General features: G+C 39.5%; 4 protein-coding genes across 4 annotated transcripts; 3 read left to right on the plus strand and 1 right to left on the minus strand.

Annotated features, from left to right (window-relative positions):
- Nucleotides 1–6956: 6956 nt before the first annotated feature.
- Nucleotides 6957–10166, plus strand: LOC125276916 (glutathione S-transferase omega-1-like). The gene is made up of 7 exons (XM_048204889.1): nt 6957–7108; nt 7309–7371; nt 7796–7904; nt 8697–8919; nt 9219–9320; nt 9410–9516; nt 9858–10166. Exons 2-7 carry the CDS (start codon nt 7341–7343, stop codon nt 10006–10008), a joined length of 723 nt encoding a protein of 240 aa, XP_048060846.1. The 5' UTR covers nt 6957–7108; nt 7309–7340; the 3' UTR covers nt 10009–10166.
- A 1609-nt stretch (nt 10167–11775) lies between these two features.
- Nucleotides 11776–15716, minus strand: LOC125276917 (inositol 1,4,5-trisphosphate receptor interacting protein). Its single transcript, XM_048204890.1, has 2 exons — nt 15562–15716; nt 11776–13927 (listed from the first exon to the last, which is right to left on the minus strand). The coding sequence occupies exon 2, from the start codon at nt 13911–13913 to the stop codon at nt 12297–12299; it is 1617 nt and encodes a 538-aa protein (XP_048060847.1). The 5' UTR covers nt 13914–13927; nt 15562–15716; the 3' UTR covers nt 11776–12296.
- Nucleotide 15717: 1 nt separating this feature from the next.
- Nucleotides 15718–18976, plus strand: calhm3 (calcium homeostasis modulator 3). Its single transcript, XM_048204891.1, has 3 exons — nt 15718–17720; nt 17820–18075; nt 18292–18976. Exons 1-3 carry the CDS (start codon nt 17434–17436, stop codon nt 18742–18744), a joined length of 996 nt encoding a protein of 331 aa, XP_048060848.1. The 5' UTR covers nt 15718–17433; the 3' UTR covers nt 18745–18976.
- A 1337-nt stretch (nt 18977–20313) lies between these two features.
- On the plus strand, nt 20314–24957 carry calhm1 (calcium homeostasis modulator 1). Its single transcript, XM_048206106.1, has 2 exons — nt 20314–21098; nt 23834–24957. The coding sequence occupies exons 1-2, from the start codon at nt 20550–20552 to the stop codon at nt 24335–24337; spliced, it is 1053 nt and encodes a 350-aa protein (XP_048062063.1). The 5' UTR covers nt 20314–20549; the 3' UTR covers nt 24338–24957.
- Nucleotides 24958–25743: the final 786 nt, after the last annotated feature.

Here is a 25743-nt window from a genome sequence, read left to right on the forward strand (position 1 = left end):
AATATTCATAGTGTTCGCCATAAGAATAGCGTTTTGCATGGACGCAGCACTGGGCCCAGTTAGTACAACACTGAACATATCTCCCACGCCCGGAGCTGAACGAGGTGGAGGGGGGGTGGAACGAAAGAGCTTTTGGGGTGGTCCGGCCGTGGCAAGACTTTGCCCCATCCTCTTCCTTCCTGAAATATCAGGAGGTGTTACATGCATGTGTATTTATGTATTTGCCTGCCCTCTAGGGGCAGGAAAAGCATGATTTACCTTTGTCCTGATTTCTGCAGATCCTTTACACCTGTGGACTATTTACGCGTGCTTAAAGGAAGTCAAGTTTCCACACTTCGGGGGCGGAATTTGAGCGGCCGTCCCGAGTCGGAGCTGCGCTCTCTTTTGTGTTTATCCCTTTTACTTTTCCTGTCTAATTTCTCCCACTTGTTGTTATATTTCGTTTCATTAATAAATTCCCCTTTTGATCGAGCCGTTGTGTCATCCCTCTTTTGTGTTATGGCAGTGGCTGTAACATAATTGGGGGCTCGTCCGTCGTTTTTTTTTTTTCTTTTTTTTTTCAGCTGTTTAGTGTGGGAGAAAATGTGTATGGCCGTGTTTTCGTCGTGTTTGTTTGATTTATTTTTCGGTTGTGAGTAACTACGAGCGTCCCAGGTGAGTATTTGCCCTATTTATTCAGTAGTCGTCGGGTAGGTTTGAACCTGCCACTTTGTTATTTTGCCTTTTTTATTTTTAGTGGTTATTCGGAGTGGAGGCACGCTTCAGTTCACCGGCAGCTGATCTTGTTAATGGGATCGGTGTGCAGGTGTTCATGATTTCAGCGTTTAAAGTGGCCTCGAGCCCCTAACGCCACTGAAGACTAGGGAATTAATCTGATGTTAAATGGGGTAAATACATCTGTGTTGTGGGATCGCTTTTGGTTATTCACTTTGTAAATTTAAATCGGTAAGTGAAGTTTATTCTTAATTTGTATTATTCGTGGTAATTTCGTGTAGCGGCCAAATTCACTTTGTTTTCTTTAGTTTTGGCAGGTAAAATTTAGGATTTGTGAAAACGAGTTAGTGGTTTCATTCATGAGTATTTTTCTGAATTGCTGAAACCATTATCTTCGTTATTTTTGGTGAGTAGCTTACGTGTCTCGAAATGACTTCGGTAGTTGATATATTTCGGGAGTCTCCTTCTGAAGAACTGCTTTTATCGTGCACAAAAGAGCAGTTATTGCAAATTGCAGAGTCTTATAAAATTGAAATTGCTCCTAGGTATAAGACTTTGAAGGAAACTTTGCGAAACGTCCTTAAAGGCTGTCTGGTGGAGTTAGGCGTTTTACAAATGCCATTGGAAAGCGTCAGTGTTGTGGAGGAAGTGGCTGATCCTTCAGTAAGTGAGAATGCTATTCGGTTGAGAGAGTTGGCAATTAAAGAAAAAGAATTGGAGTTAGAGAATGCCAAATTAGAGCTGCGAAAGCGTGAACTTGATCATCAGTTTGCTCTGAAACGAATGGAGTTAGAGATGAGCTCTAAGGCTGCTCACGCTGCCTCTGATGATTTTGATGTCGGCCGAAATCGGAGGATGGTCCCTCCTTTTTGTGAGAAGGACGTTGAGAAGTATTTTTGTCATTTCGAGAGGGTTGCAGCTTCATTAAAGTGGCCTGAAAATGTTTGGTCTTTGCTCTTGCAATGCGTGATAACCGGTAAGGCGCAGGAGGTTTATGCTTCGTTGTCCATTGAAGAATCTGCTGATTATACGATTGTTAAAGCTGCTATATTAAAAGCCTACGAGTTAGTCCCGGAAGCATATAGACAGCGATTTAGACAATACACGAAACTTTCGAATCAGACTTATGTTGAGTTTGCGCGTGAAAAAGAAATTTTGTTTGATCGTTGGTGCGCGTCTCAAAAAGCCGAGAGCAGAGAGCAGGTTAGACAATTAATCCTTATAGAGGAATTTAAGAGTTGTGTACCTTCCGCCCTTGCTACTTATGTAAACGAACAAAAAGTAGACACGCTCTACAAGGCTGCTACTCTGGCCGATGACTTCGTTTTAACGCATAAAGTCACGTTCAAGGATGTTTAAAAACCACGAGATAAAGTTCCTGTTGATCGTAAGCAATTGAGACGTTTTTTAGGAATGGTGGGTTACTATCGTTCGTTTTGCAGAAACTTTGCAACTGTGGTTTCACCTCTTACTAACTTGCTGAGTCCTAAAGTTCGGTTTGAGTGGTCTGATGCATGCCAGTGTGCGTTTGAAAATGTTAAATCTCTGTTGATTTCATCTCCAGTGTTGGCCGCACCTGAACATTCACAACAGTTCAGTGTCGTGGTAGATGCTAGCGATGTTGGGGCGGGAGCTGTCCTCCAGCAGAAGGGTGTTGATGATGTGGAACACCCAGTGTGTTACTTTTCTAAAAAGTTTAATACTGCACAGTTAAAGTATTCTACTATTGAAAAGGAGGCATTAGCATTAGTTCTTGCGATTCAACATTTCGAGGTGTATTTGTCCAGCTGTTATTCGATCCTTGTGTATTGTGATCATAATCCGCTTACTTTTTTGAACTCCATGCGCAATTTTAATCAGCGTCTCATGCGCTGGAGTTTATACTTGCAGCCATACGACCTTGACATTAAACATGTCAGAGGTCGGGACAACGTGGTCGCTGACGCACTATCCCGGATCGGATAGGCCTGTGGGTAACGTATGTTTTTTTGGAAAGGTGTCTTTTAATAGATGCACTTTCTTGTGGTGATGGTTTTTCCTTTCGGGGATGAAGGTGTTACATGCATGTGTATTTATGTATTTGCCTGCCCTCTAGGGGCAGGAAAAGCATGATTTACCTTTGTCCTGATTCTGCAGATCCTTTACACCTGTGGACTATTTACGCGTGCTTAAAGGAAGTCAAGTTTCCACACTTCGGGGGCGGAATTTGAGCGGCCGTCCCGAGTCGGAGCTGCGCTCTCTTTTGTGTTTATCCCTTTTACTTTTCCTGTCTAATTTCTCCCACTTGTTGTTATATTTCGTTTCATTAATAAATTCCCCTTTTGATCGAGCCGTTGTATCATCCCTCTTTTGTGTTATGGCAGTGGCTGTAACAGGAGGGCTTAGGAGGCGTCGGGTCCAGCGTAATCTTAGGCCGGGGTCCCTGTCGTTGCCTCGGGAAGGAGGAGCGCTTACGATGGCGCTGTTCCTTGGGTGGTGCTGCCTGAGAGGTAGAGGGGGCAGTTTTGTTCTACTGAGCCAGCGCAGACTTGGGGCGGCTGGAAGCAGACGTGGAGCTAGGGCGTTTAGGCAGAAAGTGTCGCATAGCCTGAGACGACTTTTGTGCTGCAGTAAAACGCTCCGTAAAGCCCTCTACTGCTGGCCCGAAGAGACCAGAAGGAGAGACCGGGGCATCCAAAAAGGCCGTCTTGTCCATCTCCTTAATCTCGGTCAGGTTGAGCCACAAATGGCGCTCAAGCACGACCAGGCTGGCCATGGATCGTCCAATGGCCTGAGCTGTGGCCTTTGTGGCACGCAGGGCTAAGTCAGTGGCGCTGCGGAGGTCACGGAAGGCAGGTGCATCGACGCCGGACTCATCCAGAGAACGGAGGAGCTTCGCTTGAAACACCTGGAGAATAGCCATGGCGTGCAGCGCTAAGGCAGCCTGGCCCGCGGACGTATATGCTCTGCCAGCCAGGGCAGAAGTGGTCCTGCAGGGCTTGGATGGAAGGGCCCTCTTAGTTTTCCAACCCACAGCCGTGGGGGGACAGAGGTGAGCCGCCACCGCTTCGTCCAGGGGCGGTAGATGCTCGTAACCCTTCTCTTCAGAGCCATCCACAGAGGTGAGAGCTGAATAATGCATAGTACATAGGCGGGCAGAATATGGGGCACGCCATGACTTCGTCAGCTCGTTGTGAACCTCTGGGAAAAACGGTGCGGTGCGATGACAAGGGGCCTGGCGGGAACCCGGCAGGAACCACTCATCGAGCCTGCTCCGTGATGGCTCCTCTGGCGGAGCCCATTCGAGGTCCAAAACCTCTACTGCTTTCGAAAGGATGCGGAAGAGCTCGGCATCCATACCCGGCTTGCAGTCAATGGGCTCCAGCGAGGGAAGGTGGGCGGGGTAAGAATCACCGGCCCAACCTTCGGATTCAGAGGCCGCGAGATACATGACGTCAACAAGAACCGCCAAAAGAGATGAGGTCGCTTGCATCTGCTGAGGGACACAGCTCAGGGCGGGAGAACAGGACGGGGGCCTGCTCTCTCGGGGGAGAGGGTGAGGCACGCGGGGAAGCCGGCATGACGTCATCCAACTCCGTGCGCTGGGCCGCTCTACCCCGCCGTCTCTTCCTAGCTGGCTCGCGGGAGGAAGAAGACGGGAGGGCGCGAGTGGCGAGATCGCCTTCACTGAAGAAGGCGATCCGCGAGCGCAGAGAGGTGAGACTCATGTTCTCACAGTGAGAACACGAGGTCCCGGTGAGCGCGGCCTCTGCATGGGGTCTGCCCAGGCAGCCGAGGCACTCACCGTGACCGTTGTCGTCATGCAGAGGGGCTCTGCATGTGCCACACGAGTGGCGCGGCATTTGTAACAACGCCGCCGCCGTGAAAACGGCGTTTGAGGGGCTCTTTTAGAGCGGCGAGGGCCGCTAGAGCAGTGAAAACCGCTGTTGGAAAGCTCTTTTAGAGCGGCAATAAACCGCGGGAAAATCGCTCTTTTAGGCGCGCCGGATGGCGGCAGGAGACGGGCTGGCAGGCGGCCGGAAGCGGGCGGCTCGAGACGGCGCTCGAGGCGGCAGTCGACGAGGGCGCCGGCGCTTCTTCCTCGGCGAGCTCAGCAGTCCGCTGCGGGAGACTCTTCGACGGTGGCGAGAGCTTCTTTCCAGGCGAGCTTCTTCCAGGCGGCGAAGGCTTCAGCCGGAGATCAGCGAGGAGCGATGTGAAGTCGTCGCTGAAGGAGAGAGAACTGAAATCCTATGGCGAAACGCCCGCTTATATAGCTCTAAACCCCGCCCATTTCGGCGGGAATATTCGCGCGCTCTGTCGCCATAGGTCGCGCAGCTATGCCGCGCCGTCATTGGTTCACTCATAGACAAGTTGTTGAACCAATGACGGCGCGGCATAGCTGCGCGACCTATGGCGACAGAGCGCGCGAATATTCCCGATGCAGTTACACTGCGTTATTGCAAAAGGCTTCAGTAACGGGGAAAAAGGAGACCTTTCCCCATACGCAGTACGAGTGAAGTATCGAAAGGGAACTAAAAAAACATTGGACATCTGCCAGTTACCTCTTAGATATTTCTTGCATTGATAAGTATGACTGTGCTCAACAGAAGCTTTGAGATGTCAGTGTCATAACCTATGACTAAGTGACCCTTGAATTAGGGCAAATTTACAAAAAAACAAAAGGTCTATATCCTGAAAAATTGACAAGGTGACTCATTCTGCAGCTGTAGTGCTGCAAAAGAAATCTTTGCATGACATTGCAAGACGCCCACACAACATAAACTGTGAGCATTAACAGGCAAGAAAAGAACGTGGCATGATCTGATGGGAATATATTGTCTTTTTATATAATAAGGTGTCGTACTTGACTTGTGATATGGATATGAGGATTAAAAAAACATTACACAATCCAGAAATAAGTTGTCATCTCAAATGTTATGTCAGCAATAAGGTACGAGAAGCTATATTATGAATGGCTATGGGTGTTGTTAAGCACTGTTTAGAAAAAGGTTAATAAATGAAGGTGACCTGATTTCTAAAAATGGAAATCAGGATCATTTCTTAGACCAGTGAGAATAAATATTTAGACCATTGAACTATGTATTAAAAACGGACAATACATTTTTGAATGCAAAGGAGCAGTTATGGCGTGCAGTATTCCAAGCATAGGCCCAAAAATCACCACTTTATTTGGAATTGTTTTTTTATTATTTATTTTTATTTTACCTTATATACACGTTTTATCAATAGTATTTTAAAATAAAATTGAAATCTGTAAATTATAGAAAGTTATTAATGAAAGAATTTAATATGACTATTTAATATTTTTATTTTCAATAAACTGTGAATATAATGTAGGCCTATAGAGTAATTACATCTTTTATTAACTTTAAAAATGTTATTTTATGTTTTTGCTTTTGAACGCTAACTTGGTCGGCCTATTTAAGTGTTTTGAACTTAAAACTGGGACACCAAAAATCAGTAGTAGGCCACCCAGTTGCAAACCGGTACTGTCTCCGCAAAACAGAGACGTCTGGTCACTCTATAAAAGAAGTAAAAACACAAAAACTGTTTTAAATCGTTATTTTATTAAGCAGTTGTATTTAGTTGTATTCTTCCGCTAGAAGATATAGTCCGTATGTATATAGACAGAACATTGCTAAGCAACAACGATCCAGGGGTGCGTTTCCCGAAAGCATCGTTGGTGAACTATGGTCGTAAGTCCCATTGAACTCTATTGGTAACGACGGAACTTACGACCATAGTTCGCTTTGGGAAACGCACCCCAGGGGTGCGTTTCCCGAAAGCATCGTTGGTGAACCATGGTCGTAAGTCCCATTGAACTCTATTGGTAACGACGGAACTTACGACCATAGTTCGCTTTGGGAAACGCACCCCAGGGGTGCGTTTCCCGAAAGCATCGTTGGTGAACCATGGTCGTAAGTCCCATTGAACTCTATTGGTAACGACGGAACTTGCGACCATAGTTCGCTTTGGGAAACGCACCCCAGAGCCGCGCAGTGACATCTGTTTCGAATGGCAGCTGTAACAAGTAAAATGTCAGCGGTCAAGTAAAATGACACAGCAAAATTAGAGAAAGAAAATAAACACCTCTGAAGATAAGTGTAGACTTCTGAGTAGTTTATCATTTATAGTCGTTTTATTTTATATATATATATATATATAGTCGTGTAAAATTAATATGGGGTCCCCTTCAAACTGAGAAAATATACTTTTATGAATCTTTTATTAAGCGTAATGAATTTGCAGAAGAGCTTTATTTTGAAAGTAACAGTATGTATGAGGAGGAGTCATTAGTCTTCAGCCACACCTATTCTTCCATATAAAATCAACTTTCAAGACAGATAACGTATGCTTACTTCAGTTACTGACAGGTCATACGGATCGACAGGTAAGCAAACCTTCAAATAATATTTGCTTGATTTTAGTAAATCATGTGAAGTATCTATGATAGCCTCGAAAGTATTTTCGCTTTCTTTCTTTTCTCTTCCTCCATCGCGTTATGAAACATACAGATTCTTATCCACAAAACACTCATGTGTTTTCTGTTGTATGTGTAGTCACCATCGATTGTTTATTTCTACCTTTAAGATCTTCATTAAGCAAACCCTCTGATCACCATAATGGCTCCAACTCAAAAATGCCATGGAAAAGGTAAGAGAAAGCAAAGAAATGAGTCTCACAAATGTTGCATTGTTTGCTTTGTAACTTGTAATTGGAAAAGCATTAATAAAAATGTTTAGATATAAATTCACGTCCATCTGCGTAGATGTTCAGCTAATTTCAGTATCCATAAGAGTTTCATTATGAACTCGGTTGCAGAAAACTCGCCTCAGATGCTATCATACCATGATGTTGTATAACCATTGTAAAGAATGTCTTTCAGATGAAAGTGATAAATAAATGTAATTTCACAATTAAAATGTAATTTTTCAATAATAAATAAGAACCTGGGCTCCACACCTGTGTTCCACATTATTTTCCTGATGAAAATCCATGCTTATTATGTAAATATTTTTTTCAAAGGCATGTAAATATTTAGATTTTTTGTGTTCCATGTGTTTCATTGGTGTAACAGAATGTCCTGCTCCTGGACCAGTGCCGAATGGTGTTATTCGGATCTACAGCATGAGATTCTGCCCTTTTGCTGAGAGAACAAGACTGGTGCTCACTGCTAAGGGAGTTAAGTGAGTACTAATGTTGACTTACTGTGCTACAGTATATTGGGTTAGATGGAGGGCAGTAAGTGCAGTAAGTGATTTCTGAGAATCATTGTTGAACACACCCCTCCCTTCATTGCTACACCCCCAAAATGCACTAACAGGCAATGCAAGAGTGGATGTGTCTTTATCATAGCAGAAGCGTGAAAAAAGAGCAAAGATGACAAATGACAAGAAACAACATAAAATGAACATGCAGTACAAGAGTATATACAAGCAAGAGTTCGTTGTTCGTCGCCAGCAGCATACACTTAAACCAATGTTACTCACGTATGGAGCAGAAACTATGCAACCTAGGTGTAAGTTTTCAGGCCTTCCCGCTTAGGTTTCTCCAGCGCTGGCAAGCTTTTTTAATATTAACATGGATCCTAAAGCTTTTGCTTGATCATAACCCTTCTTATTCTAGTTTTCTCTTTTGTAATGTCTCTTGAGTCATCTTTCTTTCAACAGTTCTTTGTCAAATCTCCCTCTTGCTCACTCTCTCTCCTCCCCCATTATGAGTGTATACACCCCCTACTGCTGATTGGCTACAGGTTTGTTGTGCTGCTCTGTCCGAACAGAATTTTCCAGAAATCACTTACGGCACCTTTAAGTGTTCTGGTGTGCCTAATGTGTACATATGATATTTTTAATAGGAGCATAAATTAGAATTAGTATCTTACTTTCTTTATTAACTTTTTCTGTATTGGTTGCAAGGAAGATCACAGTAATAAATGTGTAGCCACTATCCAAAATTGATTTTATATTCCTTTTACATAGGCATGACATTGTCAACATCAATTTGAAGGATAAGCCAGATTGGTTTCTGGAAAAGAATCCTTTTGGGACGGTACCAGTATTGGAAACCTCAAGTGGTCAGGTGATATACGAGTCACCAATCACCTGCGAGTACCTGGATGAGGCCTACCCTGAGAAGAAGCTGCTCCCATCCGACCCATTTGAGAGGGCCCAACAGAAAATGCTGCTGGAGCTTTATTCAAAGGTTGGTCATTTTGTCATTTGAAACATGTACTGTAAAACATCTGCTTGTAGAAACTGCTGATTTAAATATGGTCCTCCATTAGAAATCTGGACATTAATCAGGACGTAAATATAAAAATGTACTTCTAAAAATAAATGTGAAAGTCTTGATATTACCTTTTTATTATCAGTTAAGGAAACCCCAATAACCAAGAAGGTGAAACTATAACCACTCAGAAGCATTACTTGTGTATAATCATATTCATTTTTTATTTAAGTACATTTCTGCATACATTAATGGAAATTCATACTCATTTCCAGGTGATTCCATACTTCTATAAGATCTCTATGGGCAAGAAAAGGGGAGAGGACGTCTCAGCAGCTGAAGTTGAATTTACAGAAAAACTCTCCCAATTAAATCAGGTGGGCTGAAATACCTACATCTTCTTAAAATGCAGTTTCCTGTGATGATTTATTAACTTCTGCTTTCTTTTCTGATATCTTTTTTTCAGACTCTGGCAAAAAAGAAGACCAAATATTTTGGGGGCGATTCAGTCACAATGATTGACTACTTGATCTGGCCATGGTTTGAGAGGGCAGAGATGATGAACGTGAAGCAGTATGTTTTTGTATTAGTGCATATATGAAATATATAATAAAAATGCACACAAAAAATAAAGCCATTGTACCTGACAGCAGGAGGAATAGTGTGCGGAGTCATTGAGGTCAAGTCAAACAGATATGCAAACAATGATGAATGACTCAGATTAGTAAAGGCAGGGATTCAAGTTCCAACTGAATTGAAAAGCACTTTGCTTCAGTGAACTTTGTGCACACAAGAAAAAAACAAAACAAAAAACCTGTTTTCACAAGTAAATTTCTTGTGAATGCAATTATGTCTCTTGTATGTTTCTTTCTTCTTGTAAATCTAAGAGTTCTGTATATCTTTTCATGTTTCAGTTGTTTGGCCAACACTCCTGAGTTAAGGAAGTGGATTGAACGCATGTTCGAGGATCCTGTCGTGAAAGCCACCATGTTTAGCACAGAGGATCACAAGGTGTTCTTCGACAGCTACATGGATGGAAAGCCGAATTATGATCATGGTTTATAGAGTAAAATGGGATGATATATGTCCATCTTTGTGTGGAATTGTTATCATTGCTATATTTTTATCCTGAATTTACAGCAGATTATGCTTTTTACAATGTATATTAACATGTTTGTCATTTATACATGAATATAAATAAACCAAATGTACAAAACATAAAATCATGTGCAGAACATGTATCCTTGTGTTTTCTCTCTATAAATCTCTATATATTACTAGTTTTCTCTGGTCAAAAGTGAAATGCCACTGAGCCATGCAGTGCATGTAGTGAGGCTGCGAAACATTACTTCCTGGGAGGGGAAGCTGCATAAAAGTTAGTTTAGTGCATTTCCGTTTTTTCTTTCTTTCTCTCTTTTTTTAAACAAGATGGTGATAAACAAAATACCCCTACAAAGAGTCTTAAGTAAAACTGGCACCCTGCTGCTGTATTGACATTAAAAAAGGAACAGATTTATATCTTAAAATCTAAGCAGTCCATTGTACAGGAAAACTTGTGTAACAGCTTCTGCTTGGGCATATACATGTAACTGCACCATTTTTAGTTGTTCAATAGCTACTTTGCTTAGGAATTTTACCCATCCCTTAAGTGTTGGCACATAAGATCATAACTCATAATGCAGCTAAGTACTATGATAATGTTACAGAATTAACATGCTAAACATGATATGGCTTCATTTGTAACAACTCGTGGTTCAAAGATCCTGAATAAGCTGCCAGATCGATGATGATTAACAAGAGGGTGTTTCTTCAACTATATGCACTTTTGGCCCTGTGTTTATATATCACAATTCTGACTTTATAACAATTGCAAGTTTATATCTTGCGATTCTGAGAGGAAAACAAGTCACAATTACCTTGTGTATATTTTTTTCCTTGGCAGAATCAACTGTTAGATATCCTAAATACACACTTGTTTTCACTTTTTTGTGTAATTTAAAGGTGCCCTCGAATGAAAAATTTAATTTATCTTGGCATAGTTGAATAACAAGAGTTCAGTACATGGAAAAGACATACATTGAGTTTCAAAACCCATTGCTTCCTCTTTCTTATGTAAATCTCATTTGTTTAAAAGACTTCCGGAAAACACGCGGATCTCAACATAACACCGACTGTTACGTAACAGTCGGGATCATTAATATGTATGACCCCAATATTTGCATATATGCCAGCCCATGTTCGAGCATTAGACAAGGAAAGGCAGTATTAACGTCTGGATCTGTGCACAGACAAGGTAAGCAAGCAAGAACAACAGCGAAAAATGGCAGATGGAGCAATAATAACTGTACATAATCCATGATAGCATGATATTTTTAGTGATATTTGTAAATTGTCTATCTAAATGTTTCGTTAGCATGTTGCTAATGTACTGTTAAATGAGGTTAAAGTTACCATCGTTTCTTACTGTATTCACGGAGACAAGAGCCGTCGCTATTTTCATTTTTAAACACTTGCAGTCTGTATAATTCATAAACACAACTTCATTCTTTATAAATCTCTCCAACAGTGTAGCATTAGCCGTTAGCCACGGATCACGGCCTCAAACTCATAGAGAATCAAATGTAAACATCAAAATAAATACTTTACTCACATGATTCGATGTATGCACACAGCATGCATGACGAACATCTTGTAAAGATCCATTTGAGGGTTATATTAGCTGTGTGAACTTTGTAAATGCGCTATAATATAGTCGAGAGCTCGTGTGGCAGGGAGCACGCGATTTAAAGGGGCGGCGCGCTGGAAAAATCAGTGTATAATTAATGATGCCCCAAAATAGGCAGTTAAAAATATTAATTAAAAAAAATCTATGGGGTATTTTGAGCTGAAACTTCACAGACACATTCAGGAGACACCTTAGACTTGTGAAAAAACATTCTTGGGCACCTTTAACAAAATTACAGCTAGATTGGAAAATGCATGATAAGTGCAGTAACTTTTGAAATAAACTTTATTATTTTATTTTATTACTATTAGAACCACATTTAGTTGTAAAATTTTAAGATTTAAAGTCTTGGTTTGGGACAGGAGTGAAACAATAAAAGCTATATATAAAGGTATTTAAAAAGTAGCAAAAATAAATGCTAAAAGAATGTGTCGCCAAAATTTAAATGAAGAAATTTGGTCCTCTGGGACATAAAAAGTGCCCACATAGTTGAAGAAACACCTAAATATCATAATAGCATCAGTAACAGTCAGTGCTTAACATATAATTTACATTCAAGGTGCATGACGTCACCATGTAATTAGGCAGTAGAAATCCCCTGCACTCAAAGCCAGAGCAGTGAGTAAGTCTACGTATGGTCCGTTGAGCTGAATTCATGTCTCACGTGACCGTTAGAAAAGTGAGGGGTATATTCCTGAAGAAGCACAGATGTATTTCTGACCATCTCCTGAAAATGCTCCTCCATTTTGGCATATACGTGCCTCTGCAACACAAGAGGCCTAAACAGGTTTATCGGCTCTGCAGAACAGATTATTTCGGGAACCAGAATTTCATTTGGGATCCGCGGGTTCCCAACAATGACGTGATACAGTCTCTTTTCCTCCAAGCTTTGCTGAAGGAAGCTGAGCAGATCTCGTAATCTGTGACCGAGATTCTGCGGCTGCCACATCGCAAGACGTTTACTCAACAGCAGATGCAAGAGCGCCGTCTTTATATGGAAATTAGAAAAGGCGCATCTCCCAGTCAAAGCCGTCTGCTTTTTGTGCAAGAAAGAAACTATCTGAAGGCAATGAATGTGACACGAATTTGTAGGAAGTCTTTTCGCTAGGTATTTAAGCAGATTTCTTTCGTAAACGGTTAGTGAGAGTTGCCAGTGAACGTCTGAGGAGTTGCTAGTGTCAGATGGGAAATGAGAGATGAGGTAAGCATCCGTGTCCTCAAACTGAACGGAGGGGGTAACGTTAAGAACGACGGTCTTTCCAGACCTAAATTTGATTTTAAGAGCTCCGGGGAGGTCCAGGTTCCAAAATGCCAACTCAAAATCGTACTTATGAGAGATCTGGCCCCATGCTTTGGTCACTGAGATCTGAAACCATCTCATGATCTGATCTTTCGACAAATACGCTGTGTTCTTTGCACAAAGGAGCTCCACCAAACCGTGTTCGTCAAGCTTTTCACACTCATTTCTATTGTGAAGCAGACACAGCATATCATCACCAAGATTGGTTGAGCCACAGAGACAGTCTGCTCCATTCCCACCTGGTTTTATGAGTTTAATCTTTCCACATCCTTGCAGGTCCAGTGGGATTTCAGTGGCGGGGTCGCACCAGAGCTGAAACTGGAACCTGAATGGTTGGGGTGGAGAAAAAGGCACAATAAGGTCACATGTAGGAGGTTTAGACACCCTCCAGGACTCAAACATACTGCCTATGCCGACAAAGTCCTCGACTTCCAGGTCAGCTTCTCGATCGCAAACACTTCTCAAAGCCTCGAGCAAATCATCTGCGAAGCCTTCGATAAACTCCCGCACTCTCCCACTCTCGTGGATAAAAGGATGGAAGCGGGTCTTGCAGAAGTTATTTAGGACGACTTTATCTAAGGCTACAGTCTTAGCGCTGAGATATCCGGCACTGGAATCTCCATCTTCGTCTTCCACAGGGTCTGAAATTTCATCAGGGTTCATTTCCTGCCTGCAAACCTCAATTGTGAAGAAAATGACAAGACAGAGAGCGCTCCAAAAGTACCAGCCGTAACTGTCCTGATCAACAATCAGAGCTGTTTCTGTTTGTGAGATCTCCTGCTCCAGGCGCTTCTGTTCTGACTCCAGCTTCTTCTGGTGCTCTTTCATCCGGGCCAGAAGATCATCATCTTGCTCAGGGATGGTGGTGTTCTCATTAGGGAAGAGCAGAGGGTTGAGGATAGCGGCTACTACCACCATGCAAACCCGTGTAATAGCACCTTGCATCCTTTACTGTGCGTCTGGAAAAACACATTTCTGGATTACTGTCAGCTTCTTGAAAAGGAAACACTATCTTCTAACTTTTGCAAAAACATCATCATCATAGTGCTATTTGTGAACCATAATAGAAAGAACTGTCCTGCACTGGGGAAGGAAGTTAGATAACTCTTGTCAAACAACATAAATTAAACCAGCCAGATAACTGTATCCAGATAAAAGTATCCACTGGAAACCTTGGATTTATGATTTAAAAAAATCATACAAATATCTATATCATGGAGGAGAATCTGCTTAATTTGATGTTTGGATAAAAAAAAAAAAACTGTTGTAACATCTCATCTATGCAAAGAAAGTTAAAATTTTGCCTTGACTAAAGCTTAGGAAGGAACCTTATATACACTGAGGAGGAAGTTATGTAATTGGTTTATTTATGGCGTGGCACTTGGAGTCTGAGTGATTCTTGGAATGAGGCAGATAAAATTCCGTGTTTAGACAAACTGCGAGCTACTGGCACATTCCACGGTTCTATTTAAAAGCAAGTTTTGTCAATCTATTGAATGGATATTAAATTAGTATAAGTAAAAAGCTGCTTATTTTTACTGCTTATGCTTACTTTATTTGGCTGATTTTATTTATCAACTGTGGAATTTTATTTGGACCCTTTCTAACAGCATGGTGAGAAGGCAAACAAATATTCTCATTCAATTTAATTTTCAAAATTTTTACAATTTACAACATTTATCAAGCATATTCATATTACTCAGGTTATTATAAGATAAAATGTTCAAACAAAAATTTATCTTTAATAAACTGGAGTGTTTGGCCTTGATCTTCTTTCTTTTTAAGTATGTTTATTAAAAACAAAATTGCACAAATTTCAGTGTTTTAATTAGTATTTTCGCATTTTAAAAATGCAAACCACACATAGAATAAGTAGAAGATTAATAAAATAATACAAAGTTTACTTTGACCTCACAGGGTTTTCTGAAGGTTAAGCACGAAGGCTACTACTTTTTGTTTTCAGTTTAGGCCCTATTTGTACCCTTATTAGTGCATTCAACCTGGTGATTTTTTTGTTACAAAAACAAAAACAAATGAATGCCCATGTGGAACTGCATCATATCCCAAGTAAAACTGCACAAAATAATAATAAAAAAGTTACTGAATAGTTTACATAATGACAACATTGGTAGTTGACTCATAGTAGTAGGCTAAAGCTCCAGTATAGATGTTAATTGGGAAATTGGTGTGGCGCTGCAAAGGTTCCCACAGTCCACAATAACTAAAAGGGCGGAGTCTAGACAACAACTACGTTTGTGATCACAGATGTATGAAATAGACACTTTTGGTATGAAGGAAGGAAGACTTATTAACACATGACCGGAATGATTAAATTCAGTGGTAAGTTTGTCAGTGAGAAAACGACTGAAACTTGTAGTTTAGAGGGCGGTGACTACTTAAAGGCCGAGCATTTTACAACGTCTTTTTTTAATCGATAAAATTGCGTGTTTTTATTTTTACGTCTTAAGATGTTTTACAAGATTAGTGTAGTGTATTTTTTTTTATCACAGTTGTCTTTAATAATCTATAGAACAACAGCTCCACCACTCGCGCTGAGTCTTTGTTGTAAACCAAGAACAGAAAAATAACTTACACCCTAATACAAGAGTTGAAGTCCAGCGTTGTTCATTGCCTCAGAATAATACTGAACCGACACAAGAGAAAGCGCTGCAGTACCGTTATTCTTCTGTTTCCTCATCTGCTCGATACTCGTGAAGCTGTTCTCACATCCAGGAAGTGACCAAAGTGGCCGTTTTCGCTCCTCTATAAAAAGCACGTGGGTCAGCCCTGTTCTTGAGTCACATCGTCACATCATATGTAAAACACGCACACACACCAATCTCTGGGGTGATGAAACATTACAACTTTTTCAACATTACAACGTGAGATTTCATAAGTAAAACTTTCACAAGTATTACTCAAATAATGTTATGTGCATATATTGTTCATTGAGGATGTACGTGCAATTATAAAAATAAAAAGGCTTCAATATATAGGCCTACATAACCCTCTTTTAGAATAAAAACCATGTTAGATCATATGGCGAGTCGATTATTACATTAGGTACATCGAAATTGGGTTTTTCCGACAAGACATTTACGTTGTTAACGAAAAATGTTCAGCTCTTTTGAAATATGTGCGGCTGCGCAGTGACTACTAAAGACGGAGGACAAATATACACACACGAGGTCGCTATCTCACCAAGTTCAGTCAAAGACTATTATGGTTCAGCAGCCTATAGACAATACACAGACACACCACAGTCTATGAGACACACCTGCCTACCTACAATAATGTTTACATATGAGATAGTTTCTGTCAAATAACCACAATTACAATCATCCTTTGGTAAGATGATTTTGAATCTTATTTTCCTGGGGGTCACGCTATAAGAAAATTATCCATCCATCCATTCTCCTTTCCAAACCGCTTATTTATCCTCTTTAGGGTCAAGGGAGGGCTGGGGCCCTTTTATAGGTTATATATATATATATTAGGGGAGACCGGGGATGGTTGTAACACTTTTTGCAGGCTTGGTGGGCCCAGAAACTGCATAGGGCGCATTTCACCCAAAACTCATCAGATTCTTTACTTAAAACACTGGCGGAGACACCTCTGTCAGTCTTTCTTTTCCATGTCCTAGTCATTCTGTAAAAACATTTAAATCAAGAAAATGATGTTGTATGAAAGACAATGGCTGACAGGGGCAGGGATGGTTGTAATGGTGGGAAAATGCATCACATATTGCCTAAGAAACTATTATTTAATCTAATATAAGTCATACAATTTTATCTGCATTAGTATATATACTAAACAAAATATAGTCTTGGTCAAAATTTTACTTTCTTACCTCAAAATCTGTTTTTTCCTCTATATATTCTGAATGTGCCTGTTTCCAGCCTTGAGAATCAGCATGTGGGATCGGAGAGAAAGTAGGAAAATACTCAAGTGATCAAATGACTCCTATCTTGTCCCTAATTGGTGGAACTGGTTGTATTACAACCATCCCCGGTCTCCCCTATATATATAGGCTATATATAATGAATTATATAAACATGAAAATAAATATGAAATATTTTCTCATCAGAACTTCGAAACCACGTTCAGTTACACAACAAAGAAAAGCAAACTCGTTTTTAAGCAGCTTTTATTAATGACAAGAATTTGTGGCGTGCGCACAAATGGGTGTGACCAAAGGGAGCTTACAGGTGCGCGCGCTCTTACTTGTGAACCCATCGCACTTCAGCAAGCAGAGTTAGTTCGCGAGATGCGTCAATAATTGTGAAACATTCGTTTCCGTGTGATTCAGATAATTATATTTCATTTAAATTATTTTTTAAATCTTATTTTTCGTGTTCTTTTTCGAGTTTTTGGGCAGATTGCTGAACAGCGTATTTGGCGGTCATTGTCAGATAAGTAGCCTACCTTTGACAGCCTTTAATAGCTTTAACATAAACTGTAATTAATGGATCGTTTAAAGTTGGTTTTACAATATTTCCAGTCAAATTCTGAGTCCATCTCCAATGGTATCTGTATAATACTGTCACTGATAAGCGTCAAGTTATATACAAGTTTTGATTTTAACTGCCCCTGTTTACCGCAATACAATAAGATGTACGCAATGGGGGTCATGTTCGTACCCCCAATTATACTGTTCCTTTTGGGAGTGTTAGTTAATCGTCATACAGGGGTGCTGATGGAAGAGTGGGTCAGACCCCTGGGCAAGAGGACAAAAAATCCGGCAGTGGTAAAGTAAGGTTAAAACTATACAATGTTAATATTATTTGACTAAATAATAGCCTATTAATATTGATAATACAAAAATATTGAAATATATTATCCTTCTCCCAGATTTCTGCTGTCTTCAATGATGCAAAGGGCCCTTCTGGCCCCCATGGTCTGGATTCTGATGACACTCTTGGATGGAAAATGCTTCATCTGTGCATTTAGTATGAATGTAGACCTTAAATATTTTACAGGAATACCTAACAGCACCGACCTAGAACTAGTCAAGATCATGGCTAAGGTGCCTTGCAAAGAAGATGTTATCTTCAAAAACAGCAGTTTTCGTAAAGCTGTTTCACGCTATGTGCGTTGTTATTCTCAAGTAAGTGTGTTTTCTCATTTTTTCAATGCTTTTACATAGTCTTTAGTCAATGAACCGTGATGTCAGTGTCATTTTTGACACGATAGCTGCTAAGTAAGATTGAGCTATACAAAGCTGACAGGAACAGACCTTAACAAATCTGTAGGTGGTTAAAATCCTTTGCATACTTTGCATGATTCATCTATTCTTCTTGTACAATTTATCTTCTATTCTAAGGCAATAGGCTGGTCAATCCTCCTCTTCTTCATTTTTTTGGGAGCTGTGGGTCGCGTCATCAAGCCTTGCTTCAATCACGCCACTTTTCTGCAGACTCGTTACTGGAGCAATTACCTGGACATTGAGCAAAAGCTCTTCGATGAGACTTGTGTCCTTCATGCCAGAGATTTTGCCAGAAAATGCGTGGTGCAGTTCTTTGAGAGCATGCGAGAAGATGTGACCGTGAGAATGCCCCTCTCGAGTGCACTCAGACCCAGCACAATCCAAAATGAATATGAAGAGGAAGAAGAGGAGCGTCTGCATGGTATAACCAGACAAGATCAGGTGGATCATTTGCTTCAAACCTGGTACGAGTGCAAACCAGAACTGGATGTGACCAAGATGGCCTATAAGCCCAAAGTATGCATCACTTGGGAAGATCACAATGGAAAGGCATTATTCTCTGATGTGTAAGAGGAAAAGCAGATCTTACCTCTTTAGTAAGGATTTATGCAAATAAGTGACATGCTAATAAAGGTATTGGATATTAATGAAGATAATGAAAAATGTTATTAAATCCTAAAATTTTAATGAATTGAGGACTAATTAACTGATTATTGTTAAAAGGTTAGTTCACCCAAAAATGAAAATTCTGTCTTTAATTACTCACTCTCATGTCGTTCTACACCCGTGAGACCTTCGTTCATCTTCAGAACAAAAATTAGGATATTTTTGATCAAATCCGATGGCTCAGTGAGGCCTGCGTTGCCAGCAAGATAATTAACACTTTCACATGCCCAGAAAGGTACTAAAGACGCATTTAAAACAGTTCATGTGACTACAGTGATTCAACCTTAATGTTATAAAGCTATGAGAATACTTTTTGTGCGCCAAAAAAACAAAATATTGACTTTATTCAACAATATCTAGTGATGGGCGATTTCAAAACACTGCTTCATGAAGGTTCGAAGCTTTACAAATCTTTTGTTTTGAATCAGTGGTTCGGAGCGTGTATCAAACTGCCAGAGTCACGTGAACTATTGAAATTTCGAAATATTTCAAAACACTTATGAGGTAACAAAGCCTCGTTTACTGAAATCACATGACTTGATACATGATCTGAAACACTGATTCGAAACAAAAGGTTCATAAAGCTTTGAAGATTCATGTCTGGATTCTGATGTTATTGCTGGATGGAGAATGTTTTATCTGCATATGAATGTAGAACCCAAACATTTTTAACTGTATAATGTTACTGTCAGATTATTGTCAATTCAGAAAGCTTTGTTTGAACCTTCTTCAATAGCTTGCATGCTGGAGCATTTGAATGGGCTGGGATTTAGTTTGTGTAATTTTGCATGTCTCTTTCCACACACATTACACAACAACCTCATGGATATGGCTTGGATGCAAATGACTACAGAACCTTGACAACACCTGAAAAAAACGTGTACTGTTTATGTATTTGTCTATGTATTGTATATGTGTATCTATTAATAATATAAATTAATAAAAATGTTTATTTTAGCTGTGTGACAGACCACTGTCATCAAATTCCATTTTTGTGTATAGTACATGTCTTGAAATGTACTTTTGCCTTCAATACACATTTCAGTAAGATATATTTTGTCCTGTAGTTGACAGACAAGAAACAATTTAAGCACTGACTGGATTTTTCAGTGCTTATATACATAGTTTTTAGTCAATTAACCGTGATGTCAATGTCATTTTTGACTTTTTAGCTGCTAAATAAGATTGAGCTGTACAAAGTTGAAAGGAAAAGACCTTTAGCAAATCTGTAGGTGGTTAAAATTCTTTCATACATTGCATAACATAACCAGATGATTCATCTATTCTTCTTGTATAATTTATCATCTTAGCTGCGTGACAGACCAGTCATCAAATTCTGTATTTGTAGGCTATATTGTATAGTACATGTCTTGAAATGTACTTTTGCCTTCAATACGTTTTCAGTAAGATATATATTTGTCCTTTGTATTATAGTTGACTGACAGGAAACAATTTAAGCACTGATTGGATTACGTGAGAACGAAAATCACACCCATCTATAGAGCCTCTAAAGGAGGGGCCTGTCACTCATGCCTATCGATGCATTAAGGCCACCAGGTGAACGTTTCACCTCAGTCTTGCTTTCTTTTCTCTCTGACAAGATAGAATAAGTCTTTGATTTTTTTAAAAGTATTATTTATTATTACTTAGCTGTACTAAAAACTTAGCTCTAATATTTTGCTGTAATCAGGTGAACTCCCTTTCTGAAAATGGATAAGTTTCGGATTATGCTCCAGTTTTTGCAAGCCAACCAAGAGTCCTTCATGAATGGCATATGTGGGATCATGGCTCTGGCAAGTGCTCAAATGTATTCCTCCTTTGAGTTTACCTGTCCTTGCCTTCCAGACTACAATTACGCGTATGGAATCGGCATTCTAATAGTGCCACCGATATGGTTCTTTTTACTTGGATATGTACTTAACAACAACATATCAGTGTTAACTGAAGAATGGAAGAGACCGATGGGCAAGCGCAGAAAAGATCCAGCGGTTTTGCGCTACATGTTCAGCTCCATGACGCAGCGCGCTCTTATCGCTCCAGCTGTATGGATAGCCGTAACTTTAATGGATGGCAAGAGCTTTTTGTGCGCTTTCACTCCCACAGCGGATTTATCCGAGTTCGTCAACGTGAGCTATCAAAGCTTCCCCAAAAATGAGCTTATGAAATTACAAGCAAGGATTCCATGCAATGACGTATTTGATGGGCATGAGATTATATCCAGAGAAGCGGCCACTAGGTACATTCGCTGTTTGTCACAGGTAATTCTTATTTCTCAACTTTATGTCTAAATGGGGTTTTCAAAATAGACCTGTTACCTATTACAATTAACGCTAGGTAAAGCAATGTTTCATACTTGTAATTTTGAAAGACGGTAACAGCCGGTTTATGAATTAATATAATGTTAATTATGCAGCGCTAGAGAGTATACATTAGTGCCCGCCCACTTTTTCAGAAGTGTTTGTTCCGTAAGTTTTTTTTATTATTATTTATAGGCCTATTTCCAATAGGGCTTTTAAAAAATTCTCCATTTTAAAACGTTTTGAGTCTTGAACCAAGCCAACCATCTAGGAGGTGAATCACACCATTACAAACTTTTATTTGGAGCAAAGTATCAGACAAAAGACAAAGGTGCAAGACTGTACTTATGTGTTTTAGTGAGCAAAAGCACACAAATCCTATTAAGCATTATAAATATATATTCATACTCACTGGCCACTTTATTAGGTATACCTTACTAGTACTGGGTTGGACCCACTTTTGCCTTCAAAACTGCCTTAATTCCTCCAACATTTTGGTCTATATTGACATGATAGCCTGATGCTATTAGCATCACACAGTTGCTGCAGATTTGCTGGCTGCACATATAATAATGCAAATCTTCCATTCCACCACATCCTAAAGGTGCTCTGTTGAGATCTGGTGACTGTGGAGGCCATTTGAGTATAATGAGCTCATTGTCATGCTCAAGAAACCATTTTGAGATGATTTGAGCTTTGTGACATGACGTGTTATCCTGTTGGAAGTGACCATCAGATGTACATGATCAGAAACGATACTCAGGTAGTCTGTAGCATTTAAACGACGCTGGTACTAAGGGGCCCAAAGTGTGCCAAGAAAGTATCCCTCACACCATTACACCAGCACCAGCAGCCTGAACTGTTGATACAAGACAGGATGGATCCATGCTTTCATGTTGTTCATGACAAATTCTGACCATACCATCTGAATGTTGCACCAGAAATCGAGACTCATCAAACCAGGCAACGTTTTTCCAGTCTTATATTGTCAAATTTTGGTGAGCCTCAGTTTCCTGTTCTTAGCTGACAGGAGTTGTCTTCTACCGCTGTAGCCCATCTGCTTCAAGGTTTGACGTGTTTAGCATTCAGATATGTTTTTCTGCATACTTTGGTTATTACGAGTTACTGTTCCCTTTCTATCAGCTCGAACCAGTTTAGCCATTCTCTTCTGACCTCTGGTGTCAACAATTCATTTTCTGACACAGAACTGCCGCTCACTGGATATTTTTTCTTTTTCAGACTATTCTCTTAAACCCTAGAGATTGTTGTGCATGAAAAACCCAGTAAATCAGCAGTTTCTGAAACCCTCAGACTAGCCCATCTGGCACCAACACATTCAATGTCACTTAAATCGCTTTTCTTCCCCATTTTGATGCTAGTTTGTACTTCAGAAGATCGCCTTGACCATGTCTACATGCCTAAATGCATTGAGTTGCTGCCAAGTGATTGGCTGATTAGATATGTGTGTTAACGAGCAGGTGTACCTAATAAAGTGGCTAGTGTATATATAAAAATATGAGCAATTTCCTTTTCAGCATCATGTAGTTTTTCATATGAATTCAGCTAATAAACTTGATTATTTAAAAAAATTATTTGAAGTAGTAATGCAAATAGTTGGCTTCAACATAAACATATACCATCAATTAACAACCCTGAAACGCTGTACTTTAAAGGTTTACAAGTTGTCGTTAAAAATCCATTTGCAGATGGAGAAAATGAATGGAGCAAATGTACTTTATAGCCATGGCCAAAAGTAGTGGCAGTGATATTTTGTTTTGCACAGTTTGCTGCTTCAGTATTTGTAGATTATTTTTTCACATGTAAGCATTTCATAAGTTTTAAAGGGTCTATTGGCAAAAAGAATCATAGAGTGATTTCTTCTGACTTGTACACATTCACACTTTTCCATGTGTTGATGTATAAGTGAAATGATGTTAGCTGGTCATTTTGTGTCAGGGCCAAAAAACTGTGAAGTTTGGGTTTTTGTGATAAAGTTCCTTTTTGGCCAATAAAGCTTTTTGCAATTATTTAAAATGCATCTGATCACTCTGCACAATAATCTAGAATCAATGTGAATTAACACCACAACAACTGATGCAGCAAACTTTGCAAAACACAGAATTTGTCACTGCCAATACTTTTGGCTGGCTGTAGAGTATCTTAGCAACAGACAACCAATCATAAAATGCCTCACCTCTTACCTCATTAAGTATTCTTGTTGAAAATTTTATACACTAAGCCTATGGTTGATACACAGTTTCATGGCATTCATAACTATTTTACATTTTGGTGAATTGGTGGCAAATTTTCGTACAATATCTTCCCCCCACTGACGGTTACGTTTAGGGGTGGGATTAGGGGTGGAGCTTCATGCTTATTTTTAAAAATCATGTTTTCATACAAATCACATCATACAAATTCATATGAAATCGCCACCTCGTAGGGTATGTTTTAATGTCAAACCAAGAGAAAAGTATTTTGAGTAGAGACTAGAATTCATTTTCACAACATAAATCATACATTTTTACAGATACACAAGAGGTTATTAAAACAGGGCCAGGAATAATTATGACCATGGTAAATTACCCAGGAATTTGAAAGGCACAAATGTGATATAAGAGAAATTATGTATGAAATACAATTTGTTTAAATTGAGGCTATATAATGCATTAATGTTATTTATTTATTTTTTTTAGGCCTGTGGATGGACCTTTTTAATGATAATAACTTTAATAGCCTTCTTGATAAGGGCGATAAGACCTTGTTTTACTCAAGCCGCTTTTCTTAAAACCAAATACTGGTCACACTACATTGATACAGAGCGCAAACTATTTGACGAAACGTGCAAAGAGCATGCCAAGAGCTTCGCTAAGGTCTGCATACAGCAATACTTCGAGAGCATCAGTGGTGAAATTGTTCCACAGCTCCACCTACCCATAAAGAAAGGAAAAGGTAAAAAAGATGATGATGATGGAGAAAAACAGAAGAGTGACGAGGAGAAGCTTCTTGGGGTCCGTAAAGAAGAAGACATGAATAAAGTCCTGTGGAACTGGCACACATGTAAACCTGCACTAATGCTGAATAAACGTGCTGAAGATATGAACGGACATGCTCACTTGGATACTCACAGCATCTCTGATGAGCGGCACACTCGGACACCTAAGAAAAACACAGCTGTGGCATACTACTCCAAAGTCTGACTTCATGTTTTAATCTTATGAAGAACTGAATGAAGTGCTTTAGCAATACTCAATGTCAAGATAGTCCTGTTTTGCTATCTCATTGTATGTAACTTTTATTTTATTATTTTATATCCTCCTTTTGTAAACATATTGTTTTGTTATCATAAGTAAATGAGAACATAAATAGGATATCATGGGATTGTCTGTGATAATGTAAAGTAACGTGTTAAAGCTGTGACCAATATGATAATAATAATAGAACGATGATGACAATGTTAATGATATGGCACCTTTTCATCTCCTTTTAGTTTCTTATATAACAAATTATCTCTTATTAAAATTAAGTTATAATTCGGCTAGAGTTTGTCTATATAATCCGTCAGTTCCTCAAGGATTTATCAACAACTGGTTATTTTTTCTGGTATTTATCCTCACCCACTAATGGCAAGTTTCTATGGCAACTAAGTGATCAGATTAGTTTACCACATCCTAAATTATGTTCCTCACAGGAAATGTTATTAGATATTGCATCTCTACCAATTAAATATAAAATCCTCTCAGAGATTGCATCTTTGGAGGCTTCACTATAGAAATTCATTGCTGTTTGATTGCAGTTGTCTAAATGGTTTCGTAACTCTTAGTTACACCACCTGGGGCCCGTACCATGATGGTATAGTTAAACAAACTCAGGATTACAGGATTATTTTAAAGTTGACAAAACCAAGTCAATCAGTCTTTGCTGGTACCATGATATCATTTTCTGTCAACTCAGGCTTTGATCCTGAGTTTAGGTGTGACATCTGTAGCGAATAGCCAGCCAATCACATGCTGCGAATCATTGAAACTGATTCACTTCTCAAAAGAAGCAACACGATTCACTTCTCTTTTCTGCAGAATATTACAAGATTGAAAAATAAAAAATAATAATTTAATGGATTTACAGAGCAAGAAGAAAATGAATTGTCTATGAAAGAGGACAACTGAAAAAAAAAAACATCTTGCTATATCAGTGCAAGTAAAAGTTGTGAAGTTGGCTTATTAGTAAATTTAATAATTGATAAACTAAAATTGTACATGTGTAATGGATTAAGGGTATAATAATTATATAAATATTATCTAAATGATACAACATTGTTATTATTATTATAAATAATCATAATTAAAAGCTAGACAATTTTCTATTTAAAAATCTGTTACTATATAGTGACCTTTAATTTGGAGCAAGAAAATCTTGGGAAGTGACGTCAGAAGTGTCACTTTGCTCACAGCTAATTGGTCCAGTTTCGGTTGAGATCTCTTACCCAGAACATAACCTGCCCCAGAGCAGGTTAGCAATGCAGCGTAAGTTACTATGGCGATGAACACAGCTAAAAGCCAAGCCACTTTCATGGTGGGCAGGCGAATTTGTGAAACCCGCTAAAAAC

The sequence above is a fragment of the Megalobrama amblycephala genome, linkage group LG10 (genome assembly GCF_018812025.1).
Source record: "Megalobrama amblycephala isolate DHTTF-2021 linkage group LG10, ASM1881202v1, whole genome shotgun sequence".
Taxonomy (NCBI): domain Eukaryota; kingdom Metazoa; phylum Chordata; class Actinopteri; order Cypriniformes; family Xenocyprididae; genus Megalobrama; species Megalobrama amblycephala.

Coding starts and splice junctions, on each gene's coding strand:
- LOC125276916 (XM_048204889.1), top strand. CDS start 7,341: ATGGCTCCAACTCAAAAATGCCATGGAAAAG. Junction 8,920..9,218: donor TGCTGGAGCTTTATTCAAAG/GTTGGTCATTTT, acceptor ACTCATTTCCAG/GTGATTCCATACTTCTATAA. Junction 9,321..9,409: donor AACTCTCCCAATTAAATCAG/GTGGGCTGAAAT, acceptor TCTTTTTTTCAG/ACTCTGGCAAAAAAGAAGAC.
- LOC125276917 (XM_048204890.1), bottom strand. CDS start 13,913: ATGCAAGGTGCTATTACACGGGTTTGCATGGTGGTAGTAGCCGCTATC.
- calhm3 (XM_048204891.1), top strand. CDS start 17,434: ATGGATCGTTTAAAGTTGGTTTTACAATATTTCCAGTCAAATTCTGAG. Junction 17,721..17,819: donor AAAAATCCGGCAGTGGTAAA/GTAAGGTTAAAA, acceptor TCCTTCTCCCAG/ATTTCTGCTGTCTTCAATGA. Junction 18,076..18,291: donor ATGTGCGTTGTTATTCTCAA/GTAAGTGTGTTT, acceptor TTCTATTCTAAG/GCAATAGGCTGGTCAATCCT.
- calhm1 (XM_048206106.1), top strand. CDS start 20,550: ATGGATAAGTTTCGGATTATGCTCCAGTTTTTGCAAGCCAACCAAGAG. Junction 21,099..23,833: donor ACATTCGCTGTTTGTCACAG/GTAATTCTTATT, acceptor TATTTTTTTTAG/GCCTGTGGATGGACCTTTTT.